This window comes from Gracilinanus agilis, chromosome 1, assembly GCF_016433145.1.
Source record: "Gracilinanus agilis isolate LMUSP501 chromosome 1, AgileGrace, whole genome shotgun sequence".
NCBI classification, from domain to species: domain Eukaryota; kingdom Metazoa; phylum Chordata; class Mammalia; order Didelphimorphia; family Didelphidae; genus Gracilinanus; species Gracilinanus agilis.
The window spans coordinates 227,133,495-227,157,329 of NC_058130.1; the positions used below are offsets into that span (position 1 = coordinate 227,133,495).

The 23,835-nt window shown below is 39.2% G+C and overlaps 1 protein-coding gene across 1 annotated transcript in view; it reads left to right on the top strand.

Moving 5' to 3' along the window:
- ABCC6 (ATP binding cassette subfamily C member 6) overlaps positions 1-23,835 on the top strand; it is a 67,388-nt gene that overhangs the window by 12,044 nt on the left and 31,509 nt on the right. The window contains exons 5-13 of the mRNA XM_044679104.1: positions 1,938-2,063; positions 4,909-4,970; positions 7,232-7,363; positions 11,526-11,738; positions 12,913-13,090; positions 16,882-17,043; positions 19,846-19,938; positions 20,587-20,790; positions 23,440-23,586. Of these exons, the coding sequence (XP_044535039.1) occupies positions 1,938-2,063; positions 4,909-4,970; positions 7,232-7,363; positions 11,526-11,738; positions 12,913-13,090; positions 16,882-17,043; positions 19,846-19,938; positions 20,587-20,790; positions 23,440-23,586 (1,317 nt within the window). The remainder of the gene's footprint in view (positions 1-1,937; positions 2,064-4,908; positions 4,971-7,231; positions 7,364-11,525; positions 11,739-12,912; positions 13,091-16,881; positions 17,044-19,845; positions 19,939-20,586; positions 20,791-23,439; positions 23,587-23,835) is intronic.

Genomic DNA, 23,835 nt, shown 5'->3' on the forward strand with positions numbered 1-23,835 from the left:
GCCACATCCCCTCCAACATTTATTACTCTCCCCTGCTGTCATTTTAGCCAACCAGCTAGGTGTAAGGTGGTACCTCAAAGTTGTTTTGATTTGCATTTCTCTAATTAGAAGAAATTTAGAACACTTTTTCATGTGCTTATTGATAGTTTTGATTTCTTTATCTGAAAATTACCTATTCATGTCCCTTGCCCAATTATCAATTGGGGAATGGCTTGATTGTTTTGTACAATTGATTTAGCTCCTTATAAATTTGAGAAATTAGAACTTTGTCAGAGGTTTTTGTTATAAAGATTTTTTTCCCCAATTTGTTGCTTTCCTTCTAATTTTGGTTGCATTGGTTTTGCTTGTACAAAAACTTTTAAATTTAATATAATCGAAATCATTCATTTTATATTTTGTAATATTCTCTATCTCTTGCTTGGTCTTAAGTGCTTTCCTTTCCCCTAGATCTGACAGGTATACTATTCTATATTCACCTTATAGTTTCCTTCTTTATATTTAAGTCATTTACCCATTCTGAATTTATCTTGGTATTGGGTGTGAGATGTTGATTTGGACCTAATCTCTCCTATACTGTTTTCCAATTTTTCCAGCAGTTTTTGTCAAATAGTGGGTTCTTGTCCCAAAAGCTGGGATCTTTGAGTTTATTGTATACTATCTTGCTGAGGTCATTTACCCCAAGTCTATTCTCAGAGGGTAATTTCTGAGTTTCAAAGAAGTATATGGGCAGAGTGCCTAATAAACCTGTACATATGATATGATTATAGATTGAGAACTAAAAGGATGGTAGCATTATCTCCTTCATTTTAATCCAGAGAAGACACTTGTTTTGTTACTTTGGAGGCAGGGTATTAGATAGTACATTGATCTTGCTAGGTCTTAAAATTATCTCAGGCACTTACTAGCTGTATGACCCTGGGCAAGTCATTTAATGTCTCTGAGCCTTGGTTTCCTCATCTGTATAATGGATGGAATTGGACTCAGTGACCTCCGTGGTCCCTTCCAGCTGTAACTCTATGAATTCTGTGACCCCAAGAAGTAGAGTGGGTACTCATACCCAGGTCCACAACCCCAGCTCCAGTACTAGGTCTGTTGCCCCAAATATCATCTTCCTCTAGCCACCATAGCCACTTCTTGGGAAATGTCCTGCCCCTCCCCACCCTGCACCTTAGCCCTAGCTAAGTCTTTATATCTAAAGAATTTGTATAAATCCACCATTTGTGGATCAAAAGCTACTTGTAATGCATAGAGGAGGCATTTTAAGCCAGTTCTAAAAGAATTTGCCCTAGCATCCCAATTCTGTCATTTTTTTTTAAACCCTTGTACTTCGGTGTATTGTCTCATAGGTGGAAGATTGGTAAGGGTGGGCAATGGGGGTCAAGTGACTTGCCCAGGGTCACACAGCTGGGAAGTGGCTGAGGCCGGGTTTGAACCTAGGACCTCCTGTCTCTAGGCCTGACTCTCACTCCACTGAGCTACCCAGCTGCCCCCATTTCTGTCATTTTTTAAAAATTCCTCTAACTCTTCCTTCCCTCACTTTTAATTTAATGAGGTTTATTCCACCCCCATCACCACCCCATAGGTTAGACCCTTCTTGCTCAGCCATATGTATGAGTGACTAGCACTTAGTTGGTGCTTAATAAATGCTTTGCCCATGAGTGCACATGTAAAATCTATATTAACTTGCTTACCATCTCAGGGAGGAAGGTGGGAAGGGAAAGGAGGGAGGTATGAGAAAGAGAGAGAATTTGGAATTCAAAATTTTTTTAAATGAATGTTAAAAAAATGTCTTTGTATGAAATTGGGAAAAGTGAAGTATTTTTATTTGAAAATAATATAATATTATGTTGATATATTAATATAATATAATTATACAATTATAATATAAAATAATAATAAATGTTTATGGATTGATCAATTGCTCCTAAATTTCACAGGGCTTCCCAGAAGACACCTTCCGCCACCTTGTAACCTATTTTCATTCAGCTTTGATTGGTGCACAGTTTGTATTATCCTTCCTAGCTGACCAGCCTCCGTTCTTCTCAAAAATTATGCATGACTCCGTAAGTGTCAACTATGTCACTCTTCCCCTAAAACAAATAGAAAGAGCAAGTCCCTGCTGTGAGCATCTGGACCCTCCTCCAAAAAAGAGGGGCAAAGCATAGTGTAGTATAGTGAGAGTAGACTTCAGAAAACCTGGATTTTAGTATTAGTTCTTTACTGCTTAGTCATCTTTCAATCATGTCCTGCTCTTTGTGACCCCTTTTGGGGTTTTCTTGGAAAGGATACCGTCATAGTTTGCCATTTCCTTCTCCAACTCATTTTACAGAGAGGAAACTGAGGCAAGCAGGTTTAAGTGATTTGCCCAGGTTCACACAGCTAAGTACCTGAGACTGGATTTGAACTCAAATCTTCCTGATTCCATGCCTGGAGCTCTAGCTACTGGACCACCTAGCTGCCCTTCACCCTGACTCTGCTACAAATATGTCATTTCTTAGAATCTGTTTCCTCATCTGAATGGGGAGGCAGGGGAGAGTGAATAACATGGATAAGTTCTCTAGCAATTTATAACTCTTGAGTCTGGGACTCTAAAATATCCTCATCTTATTAGCTGACTAGCTTTCATGCTGTGTGAACCTGAGCCAGTCACTCAACCCTGTTAGCCTCAGTTTTCTCATCTGTAAAATGATCTGGAGAAGGAAATGGCAAACTGCTCCAGCATTTTTGCCAAGAAAACCCCAAATGGGGTCCCAAAGAGTCAGACATGACTTAAATGTCTAAGCAGCAAACATGCCCAGTACACTGGGGCCATAACTTTTCCAGGGCCACATAGCTAGTAAATTTCTGAGGCCAAATTTGAACTAAGGAAGATGAGTGTTTGTGATTCTAAGCTCAGTGCTCTATCCACTGCATCCTCCTAGCTGACACATTGTAGGTGTTTAATTAATACTTGTTTCCATCCTATTTTGAAAGAATTTACAATCTGGCTAGGGAGACAAATACACCCATGAAATAACTAAAGATATGCTATATTTAATCAATTTTTAACTAACAAACATTTGCTTCTAGCTATGAAATATTTGAAATGTTACATTTTGCCAACAATAAGTACACTTGCTTTTCAGGCATAAAAGCTATTTCCACTGTCTTAATAGCCTCATAGAATGTTCCTCCTATTTCACAGAGAAGAAAAAGAGAGAAGGGAAGTGACTTGTCCAAATAGCAGAGAAAGAATTTAAGCCTAAATTTTCTGACTTTTACTGAAATGATCTACCAACTAGTCAGTCAACAAACATTCATTAAGCACAGTCTTCAAACTGTGTTAAGCCAGGGATGCAAAGAAAGACAAAAATATTGTCCCTGCCCTTAAGGAGTTTACATTCTAAAAGGGGACACAACATGCAAATAAGTATGTACATGTAGGCTATATACAGTGTAAATGGCATGTAATTTCAGAGAGAAGGCACTGGCAGTAGTGGGGAATCAGAAAAAAAAACTCCTGCAAAATGTGGGATTTGAGCTGAATCTTGAAGGAAGCCAGGAGAAGGAGAGGTGAGGAATGACAGCATCCTAGACTTCAGGGACAGTCAGTTCAAAGGTATGGAGACTAAAGAAGGGGTGTTATGTTTGATGAACAGCAGGCAGTATAGTTGGGATCAGAGAATATGTGGAGGGGAGAAAAGTTTAAGAAGCTGGAAAGGTAGTAATTATAAGAAGATTGGAAAAGGTCAAATTATGAAAGGCTTTAAATGTTAAGAATGAGAACTTCATATTTAATCCTGAAAATGATTTGGAGTTACTAGAGATTACCATGGGGCAGCTAGATAGCTACCCTAGAGTCAAGAATATTCATCTTCCTGAGTTCAAATCTGGTTTCATACTATACTTACTAGCTGCATGACCTTGGGCAAGTCATTTAACCCTGTTTGCCTCAGTTTCTTATCTGTAAAATGAGCTGGGGGAGAAAATGGAAAATCACTTTAGTATCTTTGCCAAGAAAATCCAAAAATGGGGTCGCAAAGAGTCAGATGTGACTAAAACATGATTGAACAACAACAATGGTTCATTGAGTTGGGGGATACCATGGTCAAATGTGTACCTAAGAAAGATGACTTCTGTAGCTGGGTAGGTAATGGATGGGATCAGGGGTTCTAGCATGGTGACCAATGAGAAGACTGTCACAAAGATCCAGGCAAAACATAATGAAGGCCTGGACTACCATGGTGATTATGTTAGTGGAAATGAGGAGATAAAGATGAGGCATAGTGCTTTGGTATAAACAAGATTTGACAACAGGTTGGATATATGGTTATCATGCAAGTAAAGAATTGAAGGAGACACCACAGTTGCAAATTTAGGTGATTAGGAAGATGGCGGTCTTCAGAAGTAGGGGTGTTGGGGCAAAAGGGAGGGACTAGAGATGGGAAAGAAAGATGATGAGTTCTGTTTTGAATGTGAGTTTAAAATGTCTATGGGGCATCCACTACTACACCAGAGGCCTTATTTCCAGTAATTTTTAAAGTTGTAACAGCTACGTGGCACAGTGTACAGTACTGGGCTTGGAATCAGGAAAACTCATCTTTATGAGTTCAAATTTAACTTTAGATACTTACTAGCTGTGTGACCTTGGGAAAATCACTTTAACTCTGTTTTCCTCAGTTTCCTTATCTGTAAAGTGAGTTGTAGAAAGAAATAGCAAACAACTCCAGTATCTTTGCCATGAAAACCTTAAAATAGGTCACAAAGAATGACTGAAACAACACAACAGCAATTCAAAGTTGAGGTTTTTAAACACTACTGGCCAGTCCTTTGGAGTAGCTAGGGAGAAAGATTTAAAGAGATTAGGGATACAGGGATTGTGTAGTTTATAAATGAATTTAAAAATCAGCTTTATTCTGCCTCTTCCAGAATCCATGTCCTGAATCTGGAGCCTCATTCCCTTCCAAAGCCACATTCTGGTGGTTTTCTAGGTAAGAAAAAAACAAGTTTCAGGATATTGTTATGAATTGCCCTTTAAGGCCCTTGACCATTATGCACTTCTTCCACTATGGATTAAATTGCTTTAAGCATCATAGGCTGTACAGTCAAATGAGAAGTCAGAGGGGAAGTTTTTGAGTCCAAGGAGGGAAAAACTTTGCCTAACATTTAAAGCAGTCCAAAAGTAGAAAAGGCTGCCTTGGAAATAGTTGGTTCTATACCACCAGGGAGGAGAGAGGGAAACTCTTTAGGCAAAAGGCAAGACAACCATCTCTTAAGGATATGTGGCCTTGGGCAAGTTATTTAATCTACCTGGGCCTCAGTTTCCTCATCTATAAACTTAAAGGCTTGGACCAGACAGCTTCTGATGTCTCTATCAATTCTAAATCTATAAGTTTCTTTCCCTATGATTCTGGAAGGAATTCTTGATCAGATGCCATGTAGCTCAAGGGTCCCTTAAATGTCTATGATCATGTGATCAAGTAAGCCATTTAACAAAGGGCATAACTGGGTTTCATAAAGGACAAATCAACTGTCAGTTGTAGCTTTCCATCTCGGGAGGGGGGGTCAATGCAAACACTCAGAAACATCTTAGAATATGAGAATTGATTCTCCAGTATCTACCTCCAAGGTCCAATTTGAAATTGGTTCACAGTCTCACTAAGTGTAGCCTCAGTTGGAATACCACACCTGTATTAAAAGACCTTACTTGATTCCTTCCTCAGCAAAACAGCAGTGCCCAAATTTCCTTCCTTCCTTCCTTCCTTCCTTCCTTCCTTTCTTTTTTTCTTTCTTTCTTTCTTTATAAATGAATTTAAAAATCAGTTTTATTCTGCCTCTTCCAGAATCCATGTCCTGAATCTGGAGCCTCATTCCCTTCCAAAGCCACATTCTGGTGGTTTTTCTTTCTTTCTCCAGACAGATTCTGATGTCTCTATCAAATCTAAATCTATAAGTCTCTTCCTCCCTCTCTTTCTCTTCCTTCCTTTCTTCCTTCCTTTTTATCTCTCTGTCTTTCCCAGGCTGGAAATGCAGTAGCTTTCATGAGTTAGATCTCACTACAGGAGATCTATATTTCTGACCTGGGCTATTTTATTCCTCCCTAGGCAGCCAGATGACACCTCAACTGCACCCCTGATTCCAATGACTCGTTGTACTGATGCTGCACTTAGTGCCAATTGGCTTAGCTCACAAAATCTCCCTAGTAGCAAGGATTGTAGGCATGTGCCACTACATTCAGCTACCCAAGGTTTTAGTGAATTCAAAAGCCATTAATCTAATCAACAGTCAAGAATGACCCAAAGGTTGCAAAGCCTGAGTACCCTGAAAAGAAAATTAAGAATGGTAGGAGAAGAGGGGAAAGAAGGAAGATCTTGAGATCCACTGTGGACATACTGAGTTTGAAGTACCATTGAGACATTGAGATGGAGATGCCCAATGGACCATTGATGATGTCAGAGTAAAGTTCAAGACAAGGTTAGACTTGGATATATAGATTTAACTGTCATTTGCATAGAGATAATAACCTTGTGTATTTAAAGAAAGAAGAGGAGAAGGTTCAACACAGGTACTTGCAGTACACAAACAGAAAGCAAATTATGAATTATGAACTAAAGAAGTTGAATGAGAAATCAGACAGGTAGAAAGAGGAACATCATAAAAACCCCAAAAAGAAAGAGTACCTAGCACACAAAGGTGATCAATAGTGTCAAATACAGCGGAAGTCAGGAAGAATGAGTTCAGAGAAAGGATTGTTGGTAACTCTGGACAGTATAATCTGAAATGAATTGGAGGCCAGTGAGAGAAGAGGGAGTCAAGGCAGTGAAAACACCCAGGGTTTTTTTGATGCTTTAGCTGAGAAAGGGAAGAGGAGTAGAGATTGATAGTTAAAGGGATGCTAGGGTTTAGTGAGTAGGTTTTTTTGGTTTGTTTTTAAGGATGAAAGAGCCTTGGGCATGTCTGAATGCACTACGGAATTATTAGTAGAAGGGAGAGATTGAAGACTGGGGAGGGAGGTTTCAATGATGGAGCAATGTGCTGAAGAAGACAGGAGATGGAGTTAAAATGAGCAGATACCAAGGTCAGAAGAATAAAAACCAATCTTTTTTGCACGTTTATCCAAGAAGCAAAGTGACATTATTCTATATTTCTTTATAGAGTTGTCTCTTCCCTCAGTTAACAAAGATGAGATGGGGTCATAAGGAGATGATAAGGTCGTCTTTTGTAACTTTTCCTAGAGGATTCTTTTTTACAGGCTAGTGTGGCAGGGATACAGGAAGCCCTTGGAACTGAATGACCTCTGGTCACTTGGGAAAGAAAATTCATCAGAGGAAATCATATCCCGACTTGAAAGAGAATGGAAGAGAATTTGTAATGAAACCCAACAGTAAGTACTCCATTGACCAGGAGCCAGGTCACCCATGAACAAATGAAAATTCAATACATTTTAGTTCAAGTATCATCCTGTTTTCCCTTTCAGAGTACCCTCAACCAAATCATAACCACTCCTTATTCGCCTTACTCTCCCCTATCCTGTACCTCACCTTCCCTCTCAGGTGACTATCAGCTAATTTCAATTGTCATAAGTCAGGGCAAGTGGACTGAGAGCCAGGCCTAGAGATAGGAGGTCTCGGGTTCAAATCTGTCCTCAAACACTTCCCAGCTGTGTGACCCTGGGCAAGTCCCTTAACCCCCATTGCCTAGCCCTTACCACTCTTCTGCCTTGGAGCCAATATATAATATTGGTAAGGGTTTAAAATAAAAAATAGAATAAAATAAAATAGTCATAAGTATTACATTATTAAAGCTTAAAGGTATGATCCTCTCAGAGAGATATCAGGGGTGCTTCTAAGCAACAAAAGGCAAGTAAATGATTTCTTTTTCTGTAAAGGCTGACTTTATCTTAGTTTTCCAGGGTGTCAAAGGCCAAAGAGATTGCTTATTGAAAGGTCAATCCCACCCTTGCTATCAAGGGTATATATATATATATATATATATATATATATATATATGTATGTATGTATATCAAAGGTCTATCTGGTTAGCTCACTTGGAGAGAGCATGGTGTTCAGTGAGGTAGCTTCAATGTACTCTCAAGACAGAAATTACACCCTTATGCCTGTGCCCCGAGTCAAGGGGTAGGTAAGTCAAGGAATAAGAAAATGTGGATAACTCAGGAAAAAAATGAATTTCTACTGCTTGAAAAACTCATGGCTCTGAATGGGTAAACTTTATTCAAAAGAAACATTTGGGCCACCTGAGTGGCTCAGTGATTTGAGTACTAAGCCTAGAGTTGGGAGGACCTGGGTTCAAATCTAACCTCAGATACTTCCTAGCTGTGTGACCCTGGGCAAGTCCCTTAACTCTGTTGCCTTGCCCTTGCCATTCTGTTTCAGAGTTGTTATTAGGACAGAAAGTAAAGGTTATAAAAAGAAAAGAAGGAAAAAACAGAATAGACAAGAAGGGAAGAGAGGGTATTGCACATTAAGAAAGTATACTACTCACATGAGGAAATCCAAGTACCAGAAGTAGGAAAAATGGTGGTGAAGATTGGTGTGTATGTTGATAACGAGTGAAATAGAAGCAGTTTTGTCATCAAAGTATACTATAAAACAATTGAATAGAAAGTGGAAATAAATAAATTCATAAAATAGATCTTGGGCTTGGCAAAGAGTCTTCATATACAAGAGTGCTGTTCAGTTGTTTTCAGTTGTGTACAACTCTTCGTCACCCCATTTGGAATTTTCTTGGCAAAGACACTGAAGTGGTTGACCTTTCTTCACTAAGTCATTTTTATAGATGAGGAAACTGAGATAAATAGAGCTAAACAACTTGTCCAGGGTCACACAGTTAGTAAGTACCTGAGATCATATTTGAACTCAGGAAGATGTGTCTTCCTGACTCCATGTCTGGCACTTTATCTAGTGTACCACCTAACTGCCCATGACTGGGACACTGAGAAACTAAGTGACTTGACCAGGGACACACAGCTAGTATATGTCAGTCAGACCGTAAGCACAACTCCTCATAATCCTAAGACCAGCTCTCTATCCAGACACCTGCTACTATTAATTACTTCTTGATTTTTCTTAAGTGAAATTTCATCCTTCAAAAGAAGAAACCAATAGGAGAAAATTATATTCTAGATCTGATTCTCACTAATAGAAAAAACTTGTTGCTGAGGCAGAAACCTTGATGATGGGAACCTTGAAAGGAAGTAACCCTTCCCTCCTAGTTTGTGAAAGAGGAAAACCAGGCAGTTTGATACATACTCTTGTTTTGAGAAGAGCTGATTTCAAAAGGGTCAGATGGAGAATAGGTAAGATCACAGTTGAGTTAGCGCAGAAGAAAAAAATCACAAGAATTAAATTCTGAGAAAACAGATTGTTTTAGTGAAGAGAAAAATGGAGAGTAATCTGGAGAGATTGTATATGCTTGGAGAACACACTAACTAGTTTAAATGATTAAAAATATGAACTGAAGATGGAAGTAAAAATGTGATACATTATTAAAAAGGTAGCACCAAAAATGCTAAAACTTGGAATGAGCTGAGACTGGAGAGAAAGACTAAAATAACAAAGAGTTGTTGACTTGTTAGCTAAACTGGGGAAAAGAGAAGGATCAAAAAAGGGAAACTGTTTGAAGTTTCAATAGAGAGGAGGTAGAGCTACGCACCCCATAATTTATTTCCTTTTTCTATGCTTTGGAAAATAAACTTTGGGTGGAAAAAAGACAAAATAAAAAGAAGTAATAGGGAGTTAGAGATAATAAGTGACCCCCTTGCTGTCATTGGTGAATTCAAGTCACCTGTCCCAGGTGAATGACATCCTCCAGACTGAGAAAGAACTGGCAGATGGGATTACTGAGCTATCACTGTTAGTGATATTTGAAAGGTTATAGAGATTATATTATAAAACAGGAGATAAGTAAATGTCCTAGTTTTCAAAAGAGAAAAGAAGAAAGGTATACATTGTAACCCAGAGAGTATGGTTTTGATTTTTTTGAAAATATAAGAAACAAAGATAGTTAACGAGTACCTAGAGAAAGAGGCAAAGAGCAAATTAAGTCCTTTGCCCAAAATCACTATAAAAGAAAGAATGACTATTGAGCACCTAATATTTGCTCAGCCCATTACTAAGAAAAAAAAGCATAAATGGGATACTGGCCCTCAAGGAGTTGACAGTCTAATGGGGAGATAATATTTTTATGATAATAAGATCATAGATTTAGAACTAAAAAGTCATAGATATGCATATAAACTACCATATATCACTTAACTACTGTTTTATATGCTAATGTGTGCTTATTATATATACTTAACTATGCATGTGTATATGTCACTATGTCATAAACCACATAATTTACATGTAGATAAATGAGTGTATACACACATATATACACTCATTTATTACTATTTGCTTTTTGTATAGGATTATTTAACAGGTAGCTCAGGGGAACGCAATTGATATGGATTCTTTGGACTTTAGCAATGTATCTGTTGAAGTACTGAAAATAATTATTATGAGAAAGATGGAGGTATATAGCCTAGGAAAATTGTACAAATAAATGGATTTGCAGCTCATTTAGTGGCCAGAACCAGTAACGGTTAATGGCTCAATGTCATAGTCTCCAACAAAGTGCACCACGGATGTGGCCCTAGGCTGTTTAACATTTTTATTAATGATTTGGATTAAAGAATAGTTGACATGTTCATCAAATTTATAGATATCATGAAGTTGGAAAGAATATCTAACAAGGAATTACAGTCAGGATTCAAAAAGATCTTGACAGTCTAAAGCATTGGGCTAAATCAAGGAAAGATAAATGGAAAATCTTATTCAGCTATGTGGCCCAGGGGATAGAGGAAGACCAAAATTCAAATCCAATATGACTAGATGACTGGAAAAGTCACTTACCCTCTGGTTGCCTCAGTTTCCTCAACCATAAAATGGGTAAAATATTCCATCCGTGTCCCAGAATGATTGTTGTGAGGATCAAAACCGATATTTACACAGAGCTTAGCAGAGTACCTGGCACATAGTAGGTACTTAATAAATACTCATTCCCTTCCCACCTCCATTATGCTTGGGTTCAAAAAATCAACCTCACAAGTACAAGATGGGGGAGACTTGCTTAAACAATAGCTTGTCTGAAAAAGATCTGAGAGTTTTACCAGGGAGTAATTCAGTGAGAGGATGCTAAGTGGCAAAGCAGATAGAACACCAGGCTCAGAGCCAGGAAGATCTGAATTCAAATCTGGCCTTGGGGTCTGACTAGCTGATTGACTTTGAGCAAGTCACTTACCCCTGTTTGTCTCAGTCTCCTCATCTGTAAAATGAACTGGAGAAGGAAATAGCAAGCCACTCCAATGTCTTTGCCAAGAAAAGCCATCCTCCCCAAAAAAAAAGGTTACAAAGAATCAGACATGGATGGAAACAAATAGACAACCAAGAGAAGTGGAACAGTAGCAGCATTACCTTTGTATACAAAGAATCACAAGTGAGCCAAGTTGTCATTCTAATTGAGAACTTGCTCCTTTCTTTCTTAAGGATCAAAGAGGAGATGGGATTTGAAAGGGACGGAGGAAACAGAGCTGAACCAGCACTCCCTCCAGAGACTGAAGCTTTCCTGCAGGGGCACCAGAGCCCCAGATTCCCTTTGCTGAAGGCGATTTGGAAAGTGTTTAATGGCACCTTCCTCCTTGGGACTCTCAGCTTAATCGTCTGTGATGTCTTCAGGTTTGCCGTCCCAAAGATCCTGAGGTAGTTACCAGAGCAAGGACTTGCCCTTGATTGTCTTCCCAAGCTTGGCAGGGGCCATCCCTGCAAGGCTGACATTCTTTACTTGGGCAGCCCCAGTTCCTTCCCTTCCTTGCTCTTTGTCCATGATGTAGTCAGCGACAAATGGGCGGCTAAGAAAGGAAATGAGGGAGGAAAAAAGAAAATCAAGAAAATGACCAATCTTATCCAGTCCTTGCTGAGGCAACTAGGTTGTTGTTCATCCTTCATTTTTGTTTTTGTTTTTTAAACCCTTACCTTCCATCTTAAAATCAATCCTTTGTATAGGTTCTAAGGCAGAAGAGCCGTAAGGGCTGGGCAATGGGGGTTAAGTAACTTGCCAGGGTCATACAGCTAGGAAGTGTATGAGGCCAATTTTAAACCCACAACCTCCTGTCCGTAGGCCTGGCTTTCAATCCACCGAGCCACCTTGCTGCCCCAAGATGAACTTATCCCCTTGAATTTCATTTTTGAAGAGGACCTTCATGAATTAGATTTAAGAGAGGTGGATTTGCACAAAGTCCTTGGCTAGGGGCAGCGAAGTGGCATAGTGGATAGAGAGCCATGGCTGAAGTTGGGAGGACCAGGGCTCAAATCTGGCCTCAGACACTTCCTAGCTGTGTGACCCTAGGCAAGTCACTTAACCCTGTTTGCCTAGCCCTTGCCCTTCTGTCTTAGAGTTGTTACAAAGTCAGAAGTTAAGGGTTTAAAAAAAAGACCTAGCTTAATGTCATGATAGAAAAAGCATTTGATTTGGAGTGAGGAAGATCCAAGTTCAAATCTCTAAATGTTTGTAATGTAAAAAAAAATACATCAATAAAACATTTTTAATTTTCTAAAAAGATCTTGCTTCAGACATCTACTATCTTATCTGTTTGACTCTGGGCAAGTCACTTAACCTCCTCAGTCTCAATTTGCTCCTTTGCAAAATGGGATAATACTAGCATCTATTCCCCAGGGCTTTTGTGAGGACCAGTTAAGATAAAATATATAAAGTGCTTTGCTAGCCTTAAAACACTATATAAATGCTAGCTATCATTATCATCATCATCAAATTATAACTTAAATATCAATGTTGCTCAAAAAGAGACAGCCCAGACTTCGGTAAATGATCCCTGAGATGATTGCATTCTCTCACTGGTAGTCCTTCTTCCTGGAGCTTTTTCCTAGAGTTCATCAGTGATCCTGAGGCTCCAACCTGGAAAGGCTATTTCTATGCAGTGCTTCTCTTTCTTTCTGCCTGCCTGCAAACCCTGTTTGAGCAGCGCCACATGTATGTGTGCATGGTCCTGGAGATAAGACTGCGGACAGCTGTGATGGGTCTGGTGTACAGGAAGGTGAGTCCACCTCCTCTGGCCAAAGCAGTGACCACAGGATGTCAGGAACTCCAAGGGAGAGTGTTTCTGGTCAACCAGTCTTCCTAATTACTCCTCCTCCCCTTGCCCCCTTTTAAAAATCCTTACCTTCTGTTTTAGAATTGATGCTAAATCCAAGGCAGAAGATGGGTCAGGAATAGACAACTGGGGTTAAGTGACTTGCAGAGGGTCACACATCTAGGAAGTACCTGAGGCCAGAATAGAAACAAGAACTTCCCATCTCTAGACCTGATTTTCTATCCACTGAGCCACCTAAGCTGCCCCAACATGGCAAGACAAGAAGGAGAGAAACCTCGACAGTCTCCTATGATATGAGTCTCAGGAAACTCTAAAGAAGCTTTGTCTGCAATGGATTTCTGTGCCCTTTTCCTCTTAGCATCCATCCCATCTCCCCATAGACAGTCACTCAGTACTCTCTACCAAAAGACCAAGGACCTAATAATTTTTTCATGAATTACTGTGATATTTCTGTAACTATTCTCATGGGCAGCCCAGTGGTATTTCTATAACTAAGTAGTATTTCTGTAACTACTCTCATGGGTAGAAGCCAGGTGGTTCAGTATATAGAGTGCTGGAGTCAGGAGGACTAATGTTGCTGAGTTCTAATCTGGCCTTAGACACTAAGTAGCTGTGTGACCCTGGAAAAGTCACTTAACTTCTGTTTGCCTTTATCTACTGGAAAAGAAAATGACAAACCACTCCAGGATCTTTGCCAAGAAAATTTGATGGACAGTATGGTCTGCTAGGTCACAAAGAGCAGGACACAATTGAACAATAACATTTGCTATTGCTAACTAATTGCTAACCTCCCCTTCCCTTAACGTTCCATTGAAAACTAGGAGAAAGAAAAATAGACAAAGATGTATAGACGAGCAAAGCAACTCCACTCAATGGTCATGTCCAAAAAATGTATGTCTTCTGCACCTCGTGTCCATCACCTGCCTGTCAGGAGGTCAACCATTTCATTTTATAGGTGAAGAAACTGAGGTTTATAGCAGTTAGTGATTTGTTCAAGGTCACCCAAGTAAGAAGTGGCGAGTTTATTTGAGTGAACTCAAGTCCTTTAATTCTAAGTTCATGATTTTCCATTGTGCCAACTTACCACTCTCAGCATTTACTTTTTTTTAAAGACTGAGCCTCCTTTCCAGGCTGGAACTATAGGGACTACTCATGAACTTCATGACACTCCAATTGGCTTTGACCTGCTCCATTTCCAGTTTGGGCCAGTTGCCTGGTCCTTAAGCAAATTGGTGCCCTCCAACCCTCATCCCACCCCTCAACTTTCCAGGAGTTATTAATGCTCAACTGTAGGGTAGACATCCAATTAGTCTAGCCCAAAGTAACTCAGAACTTTTAAGCTCAAGGGATCTACCATCTTTATCTGACAAAATGGCAGAATATGATTAAAGCATTAAACCATTGTGCTCTGTATCAGAATCTAAATTTTAAAAGAGGGCTGGATTAGTAGAAAGGAATGGTGAATTTTAGATACCATTTTGTTTTGTTTTGTTTTAAGGGAAACCTTCTTGGGCACCCTTCAAGCCATGCCTCACACATAAGACTAAATGATGCTTCTGTTTCAGAGATAAGAGGACAGAAGAGAAAGTTCCTCTTTCATCTGTTCATATCCTGCAGATGTACTCTCATCCTGTGTGGATCCCAGATTCTGTACTGGTGGAGACCTCAGAGGGGAAGGGATACTAGTACACTGAGTTTGGTTTGAAACAAAGGCATGATCTATTCAACTGATAGACTGGATATGTATGAGGGAATGATCTGAACGGGGCTACAATCAGGGATGTGCTAGTAAATGTATAACAACAAATTCTCTTTGGGGGAAATGTATACATGACACTTTTAAGTTTAGTCTATATTGTTAACATTTTCTCCATTACTTTCTTGAATCTAAACCAGGGCTAGGCAAACAACAGCTCACTAGAACTCTATTTTACAATGGCCCAAGAGCTAAGAATGGGTTTTTACATTTTAAAGTACATATATAATATTTTTCATTCTTAAATATTTTAATGTTTCTCATATATTTTATTTTTTTGTATATTTATGATATGTTTAAATATTTGTCAAATAAATATTTTAAAATGTAAAAACCATTCTTATGTCCTGGGCTGTACAGACTCTAGTAGCTTGCCAGTCCCTAATTTAGACAAACAAATAAATCAAGCCTAAATTTATAGAATTTACTGATTTTCAAGATGAAAATGCTCACACTAAAAATTTAACAATGGCCACAGTCAGTATTATAAGGATGATATTAGAAATTAGGTCTCGTTATATTAGTTTAGAGATAAGAAGTGAAGAAGCTGACCTGAGAAAGAATTGGAGTTTCAAACAGAGCTGAATCAGAGTGTTAGTTTCAAGTCTAATGGTTTTTCTCTGGCAGTTGGGCTCTGGCAGTTGGCAGAGTCACACAAGGACTCTCTCTCTCAGGGATAGAGAAGGTAACATCTTTGCCTCTCTCTCTCCCTCTGTCTGAGGGAAAGACCTGAAGGAGCTTTAGTGTTTTCTTTTTCCAACTTGGGAAACACTATTGACTATCTATTGCAGTTTTTATAGATTGATTTAACTCTGAGAAGACCAAAGAAAACCCTGGTCTTTGGTTTGGACTCTGAGTCTGTTAAGGCTCAGAGTCCTAACTTGATTCTTGTTGAGACTCAACCAGCTAGCCTTGGTTATCTTTATGATTTAAAGGTGAAGTTAAGAATTATAAGGATAATAGTGGTAGTTTTATTTAGAATAGTAAAAATGTGGGTTAATCAGATCAGGAAGGATTAGTGTAGTCTGTGGACACTGGAGAAGCAGTTCCTTGCAGAACCAGGGAGTTTTATTTGGGTGGAGTTAGAATACCTTGAGTTAGAAATCCTTTTATCCTGATGTATTTCGATATTTTATTTTTAAAACAAGAGTCTCTTTAACATCCTTGCACCTGGCCCTGAAGAGAAGTTCACATATGAGCTTCACTTCCCTTTATCACTGAAGATACTTTTGATTACATCTATCAAAAGTATCTGAACAGTTTTGAACCTTTATTTGCATAGTTTTCCCCTTTAATTTACAGCTTGCCTATTATTTTTACAGTATGTATTGGCCCTAACTCACCCTTGACTGTAATATGCAAGATAGTAAAGCACTAAATCAGTGATGGACAAACTGCGGCCCCCTGAAATGTTTTATCCAGCCAGGTGACATTGTTCCTAATCTGACAAATACAATCAGTGGGATACAATACAATGAAACTTCAAAAGAGTTGTCTAGAAACAGACTAACAGATGAGCATTTCCTTTCCTTTGGACCCCTCTTTAAAAAGTTTGTCCATCACTGCACTAAGTGATTAAAACAGTTAGTATCACTCGGTGGATTGAGAGCCAGGCATGGAGATGGGAAGTTCTGAATTCAAATTTGGCCTCAGATACTTCCCAGCTGTGTGACCCTGGGCAAATCACTTAATCCCCATTACCCAGCCTTTACTACTCTTCTGCCAAAATACACAGTATTGATTCTGAGACAGAGAGACAGAAGGTGAGAGTTAAAAAACATTCAGTATCTATGCAAGGGAAACAAAGATGTGACAGAGAGACTAACAAGCTCTGTCCTTGCTCCAGGAATCTGTATTTAGTCCTCTCTCATCCTAGTGACCTGAGCCTTACCATTCTTAGTAAATCCTTATACTCTTTCCTCTGGAAAGTTCTCCTTTCTGTCTGACCTAAGATACTTTTATTCCTTGGCTAATGCAGGTTTTGGCTCTCTCAAGTGCTGTGCGGAAAACTGCTGCAGTGGGAGAAATCATCAATCTGGTGTCTGTGGATGTACAACGGTTGATGGATGCTGTATTGTATCTGAATGGTCTGTGGCTTCCAGTCATCTGGATGATCATCTGCTTCACATTCCTTTGGCAGGTAGGAGCTATGGGGACCTTAAATTTCCCAGTAAGGACCTGGGAAACAAGGAGGACTCTGAATCTGATCTAAAACTCTGTGAATGTGTAATCAAGAACAATTTAAACCTAACTCATCATTCTACTCACAATCATATTATATTAGTTGACCCATCAATTAAATAGGGACAATATAATGCCTGCTGATCCTTCCCCATAGGGTTATTTCAAGGGACAAGATGCCATAGGGTCATAGATGGAATGGATTTAGAGGTCACATAGTTTAAACCAGTGGTTCCCAAACTTTTTTGGCCTACTGCCCCCTTTCCAGAAAAAATATTACTTAGTGCCCCCTGAAAATTATGAAACTATTTATTGAACTCAGAATAGAATGTAATACAAAAAAAGTGTGGCCATCACTGCTTCCCTGGATCACTGCAGCACCCACCAGGGGGTGGTAGCGCCCACTTTGGGAATCACTGGTTTAAACTTTTCATTTTACAGAAGGGGAAACTAAGCCTCAGAGAGGATGTGACTTACTACCTACCAAGTGGGTGAACTAGGATTTTAATGAAGGTCCTTTGAATTCAAATACAATCCAGAAATCTTTTCATTAACATGCTGCCTGAAAGTATTTGTTTGTGAGCATTTTATGCCCTGGTTCATAGTCAGTGTTACAAAGGTACCATAGATAGCTTGTATATGTATATTTCTTTCTATACCCATCTATTAATCACCATAGAGCCTATTTAACTTCTCTAAAAACTAAAAAAAAATTTTAAGATTCTTAATTTATTTTTTCATTTAACTTTTTTTGATTCAGTAACCCACTTTGCTTTTTGTTTCTTTAGTAGGAAAGGAGTCTACCCCATCCTTACCTCCAAGGCCTCCCCTAAATTAAAAAACAAAAAGAAGATTCTTGTAATCGATATGACAACATTTATCTTGTGATTTTAAAACTAGAAAGGGAGGAGGAAAGAGGGAGACAAATGGTAACATAGCAGCTGTCAAGAAGACAGCCAGCAAACAAAGTGAGGCATTATGAGAGCCAGCCTGATAGGGGCCCTAGGAGATGCTCACCAAAAGATCAACAGGGTCCCCTGGGCCAGGGGTTCCAGAAATGGAAAGCTTGCATCCACAGAATGTTGTTTCTGGTTCAAGGGGCAAGAGACCTGGAGAGAAGGTGGTCAGAGAGTAAAATAAAGCATGACCCTGAATATGAGATGAGATGACCTCCCTTCAAATCCTGATTCTTCTACTTATTACCTAGATGACCTTGAGCAAATAACTTCACTTCTCTGGCTTCATGTCTCTCATCTCCAAAATGAGGTGGTTAGACTAGATGATCTCTAATACTGTTTCCATTCCAAATTCTTATGACTTTAAAACTGATTTTCTTCTCTTAGTAGATAGAGATTTAGGATGATACATCTTCATTTCAGAAAGTCTCGCTCTGCGACAGCTAGATGGCTCAGTGGATTGAGAGCCAGGTCTAGAGATAAGAAGTCCTGGTTTCAAATCTGGACTCAGACACTTCCTTAGCTATGTGACCCCTGGACAAGTCACTTAACCCCTAATGCCTAGCCCTCACCACTCTTCTACGTTGGAACCAATTCACAATATTGATTCTAAGATGGTATGGGTTTTAAAAAAAAGAGGATCTTACTCCAAAGAGTTATGCATTTTTTCCCATAGACTTTGCCAGGTACTCCAGTAAATTCAAACAGTCATGACTTACATAGTTTCCTCTTCTCGAGTTTCAACTAAACTATAACTAAAGTCGTTTCAAAGAATAGTTTCCCACGAAATGCTAAAGACTAAGATAAGAAGACAAACCCCTAATTCATCCATATCCCCGGGAACCACCAGCTTTTTTTCACTGAACTGGTTTGTCATTCAATGTCAGATGAGAGACCTCCAAATACAAGATTTAAACCTCAGTTTTTGGCAGACTCTAATTTTTATACTTCCTTTAAATATTTTCCCTGCCTTGGTGTTTCAAACCTCCAGTATGCAATTCAGGCTGTTCTTCCTTTTGCCCAAAAGGTGGTGCAATTGCATCAAACAAGCTGAATCCTGTGCTTCTATTTGCAAACAATTATGAAGTGTTTGAAATCTTCACATATTTTTTCAGCTTCTCATCGGGTTAGATCCCTGAAATAACAAGAAATACTCAGTAACCAAAGCTAAAAAAAAAAAAAAAAAAAAAAAAAAAAAAGCCATAAATATGTCAGGAATCCTCTTTCCTAGAGACATTTGTGAAGAGAATTCCAGGTTGCTATCTGCAGGAGCTGACTTCCCTAGAGAAAAGGAAAATGGAGATTTCACACTTAGAGATCATTTAATCAAATACCTTCTCTTTGTAAATGTCAATGTAAAGCCTAAAAAGGTTGTGCGACTTGCCCAAGGTCACAAGGCTAGTTAATAGTTGTGTTTTTTTTTAATTGTACATCACTTTATTACAAAATATTGATCTTAAAAAAAAACAAAATGCAACATTTTCAATAAAATTTAAGATTTTCTATGATACTGCCTCCTAGGAGCTAGAACCCAGGTCTTCAGATTCTCAAAGCACTGATCAATAGCCATCTAAAGACTCTCTTGTTTTGCTAATAAGCATCTCCCAGAGACCACATCCTGGTCTGCATCTGTGATTTGATGACCTGGGAATTTTTCAGACTTGGGCTTGGCTTCTCACTGCCTCATTTCTAATCAATCTAATAAGCTTTTTTATGATAAATCGCAATTCTTAACAAGATGGATAATCCTGAAACTAATGGTTTTTAGGAGCCTCAAGTGAGTCTGATGTCTTCCTATCTTTCAGCTCTTAGGTCCATCTGCTCTGACAGCCATTGCAGTCTTCCTCGTCCTTCTCCCCTTGAATTTCATCATCACCAAGAAAAGGAGTCGTTTTCAGGTTTGTAGGGAGTTTCTCCAGGGCTGGTGATAGCCCTGTTTCCCAGGGGAGGTTTCTTGGAGAACTGAAGAATTCAGTGATTTGCCCGTGGTCAAACAGCTAGTATGTGACAGGGGCAGGTTTTGAATCTGAGTCTTACTGACTCAAAGGTTGACCATTGATCCATACTATACCACATTGCTCTTTGAGAGCAGTGGGAAGGAACTATTATTTCATTGGTATAGAGTATTCCTGGGTGAGGAAACTCCTACTAGGATGGATCAATAAAATTGATTTTTATATCAATTTTTTTAACCTTTACCATCTTAGAATCAGTGCTGTGTATTGGTTCCAAGGCATAAGAGTGGTAAAGGTTAGGCAGTGAGGGTTAAGTGACATGTCCAGTCATAGTTAAGAAGTGTCTGAGGCCAGATTTGAACTGACCATCTGTGGTCCCAGCTCTCAATCCACTGAGCCACCCAGCTACCCCCATCTCCTTCACTATTGCTAGTGAACACTTTTTTCAGGTAAGAGATGCCCTGAACAGCATGCAGAACCCCTTCTCTCACTCAGAAATCCCTAAGGAACCTCAGCTGGTCCAAATTTATAGTTGTTATCTCCATGATCCTCCCTTACATTTCCCCAGATTCTTCCTTATTTTTATTTCAGGAGGAGCAGATGCTGCACAAAGACCACCGAGCCCGGCTGATAGATTCCATCCTCAGGAACATGAAAATCATCAAGTTCCATGGTTGGGAGGAAGCTTTTATGGAGAAGATCCTAACCATTCGAAAAGGAGAACTTCAGGCCTTGAAGAATTCTGGATTTCTCTTCACAGTGTCTCTGGTGTCCTTCCACTTGTCCACATTTCTGGTAACTTAATTACCCCTATTCCCCTCCCATTGCTGGTCACTGGGACACATCATAAAGCCAATGTGGGCACTGAAGACCCCCCACCCCAAATAACTTGTTGGGTAGACCCTCCAGAGACGTCGAAGGTACTCTGGGAGCAGCACCCATTAAGAACCCTCATGAACCCTCACAGATGTGTTCACCTTAGCTAGAGCCACAGAATCAAACCAGTCTTTTCTTCAGATTAAATTGCCTGGTCGAAAGGGTTGAGTTTCTCTGCCAAAGACCTCACCCAGTGTTCATTTATCTCTTAATGTTTAATCTCTGAAAGCCCTGGCTCACCTGGTAAATATCCACATAATGGCCATTCCATCAAAAACTGTAAATGGTTCTGGGACTTGGACTTCTCCCCAGTTGTCATTATAATTATTTAACTCTAAGCCCTTTCCCTATAGGTGAATAGAGAGAAAACACAGACAACTCATCATACAAAAATGAGTAGTAAGCACAGTGCCTTATAACATGCCATTTTATCAGTGCTTGATAATTTATTGGTGCTTAATAATTTTTTTAAACTTTTACTTTCTGCCTTAGTATCAATTCTAAGACAGAAAGGTAAGGGCTAGGCAATGGGGGTTAAGTGACTTGCCTTGGTTTACCCAGCTAGGAAGTGTATGAGGCCAGTTTTAAACCCAGGACCTATCTGGCTCTTAATCTCCTAATCCACCTAACTGCCCCTGATTGATAGTTTTTTAAAAAAATTGTTTTTATTCTGAAGTTAACAAACATAAAATAAAATGGATATTTCAATATCTAAAATGAAACAAGAGGAGAGACTTGTACATAAAACTATTCTCTATTATGTGTTTTAATTTTTAATTATAATATAACATTCAGGCTGTGTAGGGTTATATTTTTGGTAGGAGTTTGGCAAAAGTGAGGAGAGCAGTTTGATAAAACACAAAACACTTAGTTTAATTTGGGAAGAAGTTCAGATAGGAAACAGGAAGGAGGAAAGTGGGAATATTACTCTAATATCTTATAACTACACCTAAAATCCTAATCCTAACTCAGATTTCTAAAAAACCCTAAATCTAACTGTCTTCGAGGACAGGTGCTTCTGCCTGAGCCAGGTCAGGCCTAACTTATCTATACTGTCTACCTAAGATTATATTCACTAACTACCTACCTAAGCTAATCAATAAGCATTAATCACCAACAACCTCCTTAAAGTAGTTCCTCTTTCCCAACTGTCAATAGTAAACTGTCAGTTCTCTTAACTGAAAGAGAGCAACACAGACCTCCTGCTCTGAAGGAAAGAGACAAAAGGCCCCCTCTCTCAATTGTCTTTTTCTTATATACTTTCCTCATCTCCTAGGTAACAGAATCTTCAGCTTTCTGTAGCTCTTACTTAGAAATGTTTCTGTTCCTGCCTCTTAAAGAGACAGAGGGAGAAATTAAGAAACTCCCTTTTACAAATCTATAATTTTCAAAATTGTCCTATTTGTGCTTCTTTCAGGCCTTCTTTTCATTCTCTTCTGTGTATAAATGTTAATTTAATTAAAGACCTAATGGGGACAGCAAGGTGGCTCAGTGGATTGAGAGCCAGGACTAGAGATGAAAGATCCTGGGTTCAAATCTGATTTCAGATAGTTCCTAGTTGCATGACCCTGGGCAAGTCACTTTACCCCCATTGCCTAGCCCTTCCTGCTCTTCTGCCTTTTCCTAGTTCACATTTATCTTCTAAAAGAAATCTTCATCCTTTGCTACCTTAAAACCCCATAGCAGTTTCATAAACATGGGTTCATGGACAAATTTCAGGGGCTTCATGAACTTAAATGGATAAAAAGTATTGCATTTATTTTCACTAATTTCTAGCATTTTATTTAATCATAAATTATTCTTAAAAATGTTATTCTGAGAAGGGTCAATGGGCTTTACTAGACTGCCAAAAGGGGTCCAGGACATAAATAAGGTTGAAACTTCTAACCTAAAAAAATGAGTGATAGAGATTTCATGAACCAAGGCAGGACAGATCTGAGAGAATTTCTTGGAACACAGAAACTTTTTCCTGAATGTTCTTGAATCAAGCCATGTAAGAATCATAAACTGAGGTGGAAAGTACCTTAAGAGTCAAATAATTCAACTTTTTCATTTTATAGATTTGAGGAAATTGATTCCCAAAGAACGATGACTTGTACAAGTTCACACGGAAAGCTAATGGGACTCCATGACTCTTTCCACTACAGCATAGTACCATGTAGGCATTTGTCTATACATGTTGTTGTTCACTCATATCTGACTTTTCATGAGCCCATTTGGAGTTTTCTTGGCAGAGATACTGGAGTGGTTTGCCATTTCCTTCTCTAGCCCATTTTACAGATGAGGAAACTGAGGCAAATAGGGTTAAGTGGCTTGTGTAGTCACACAGCTATTGTCTCAGGCTGGATATGAATTCAGGTCTTCCTAACTCCATGGCTAGAGCTCCATCCACTGCCTTACCTCACTGCCCTTAAACGTAGGCTGGTTCTCTTCCCAATTAAGCTGCACTTTATAAAATAATCAATCCCAGGATCCTGATCCCCTAGGACAGACTTAATTCCTTAGATTGGGTGAAGAATTCCCACTTGTATAACTTCATTCACTGTTCTCTCTGATGGTCTCTCCCAGGTTGCCCTGGTCATGTTTGCTGTGCATGCCCTGACAGATGAGAAGCACGTCCTGGATGCTGAAAAAGCTTTTGTGGCTCTGACAATCATCAATATTCTCAATAGGGCCCAGGCTTTCCTGCCATTTTCCATCAATACCATCTTTCAGGCAAGACAGAAGGGAAGAGGGACTTACTGAATTAGAGGTCATGGAGTCCTTAAACCTCTTTCCATTGATAAATGTAGAAGGTTTATAGGTAACAACAAGTTTTGGGGGAGATTCCTATTTGTGACATGAGGTACTGGTGGAATGTTCAGGCAGAGATGTTCAAGAGACATCTGGAAATATGATATTGCCAGCAGAGAGGAAGAGATCAGGATTAGAGATACAGATTCAGGAAGTCACCTGCAGTCATCT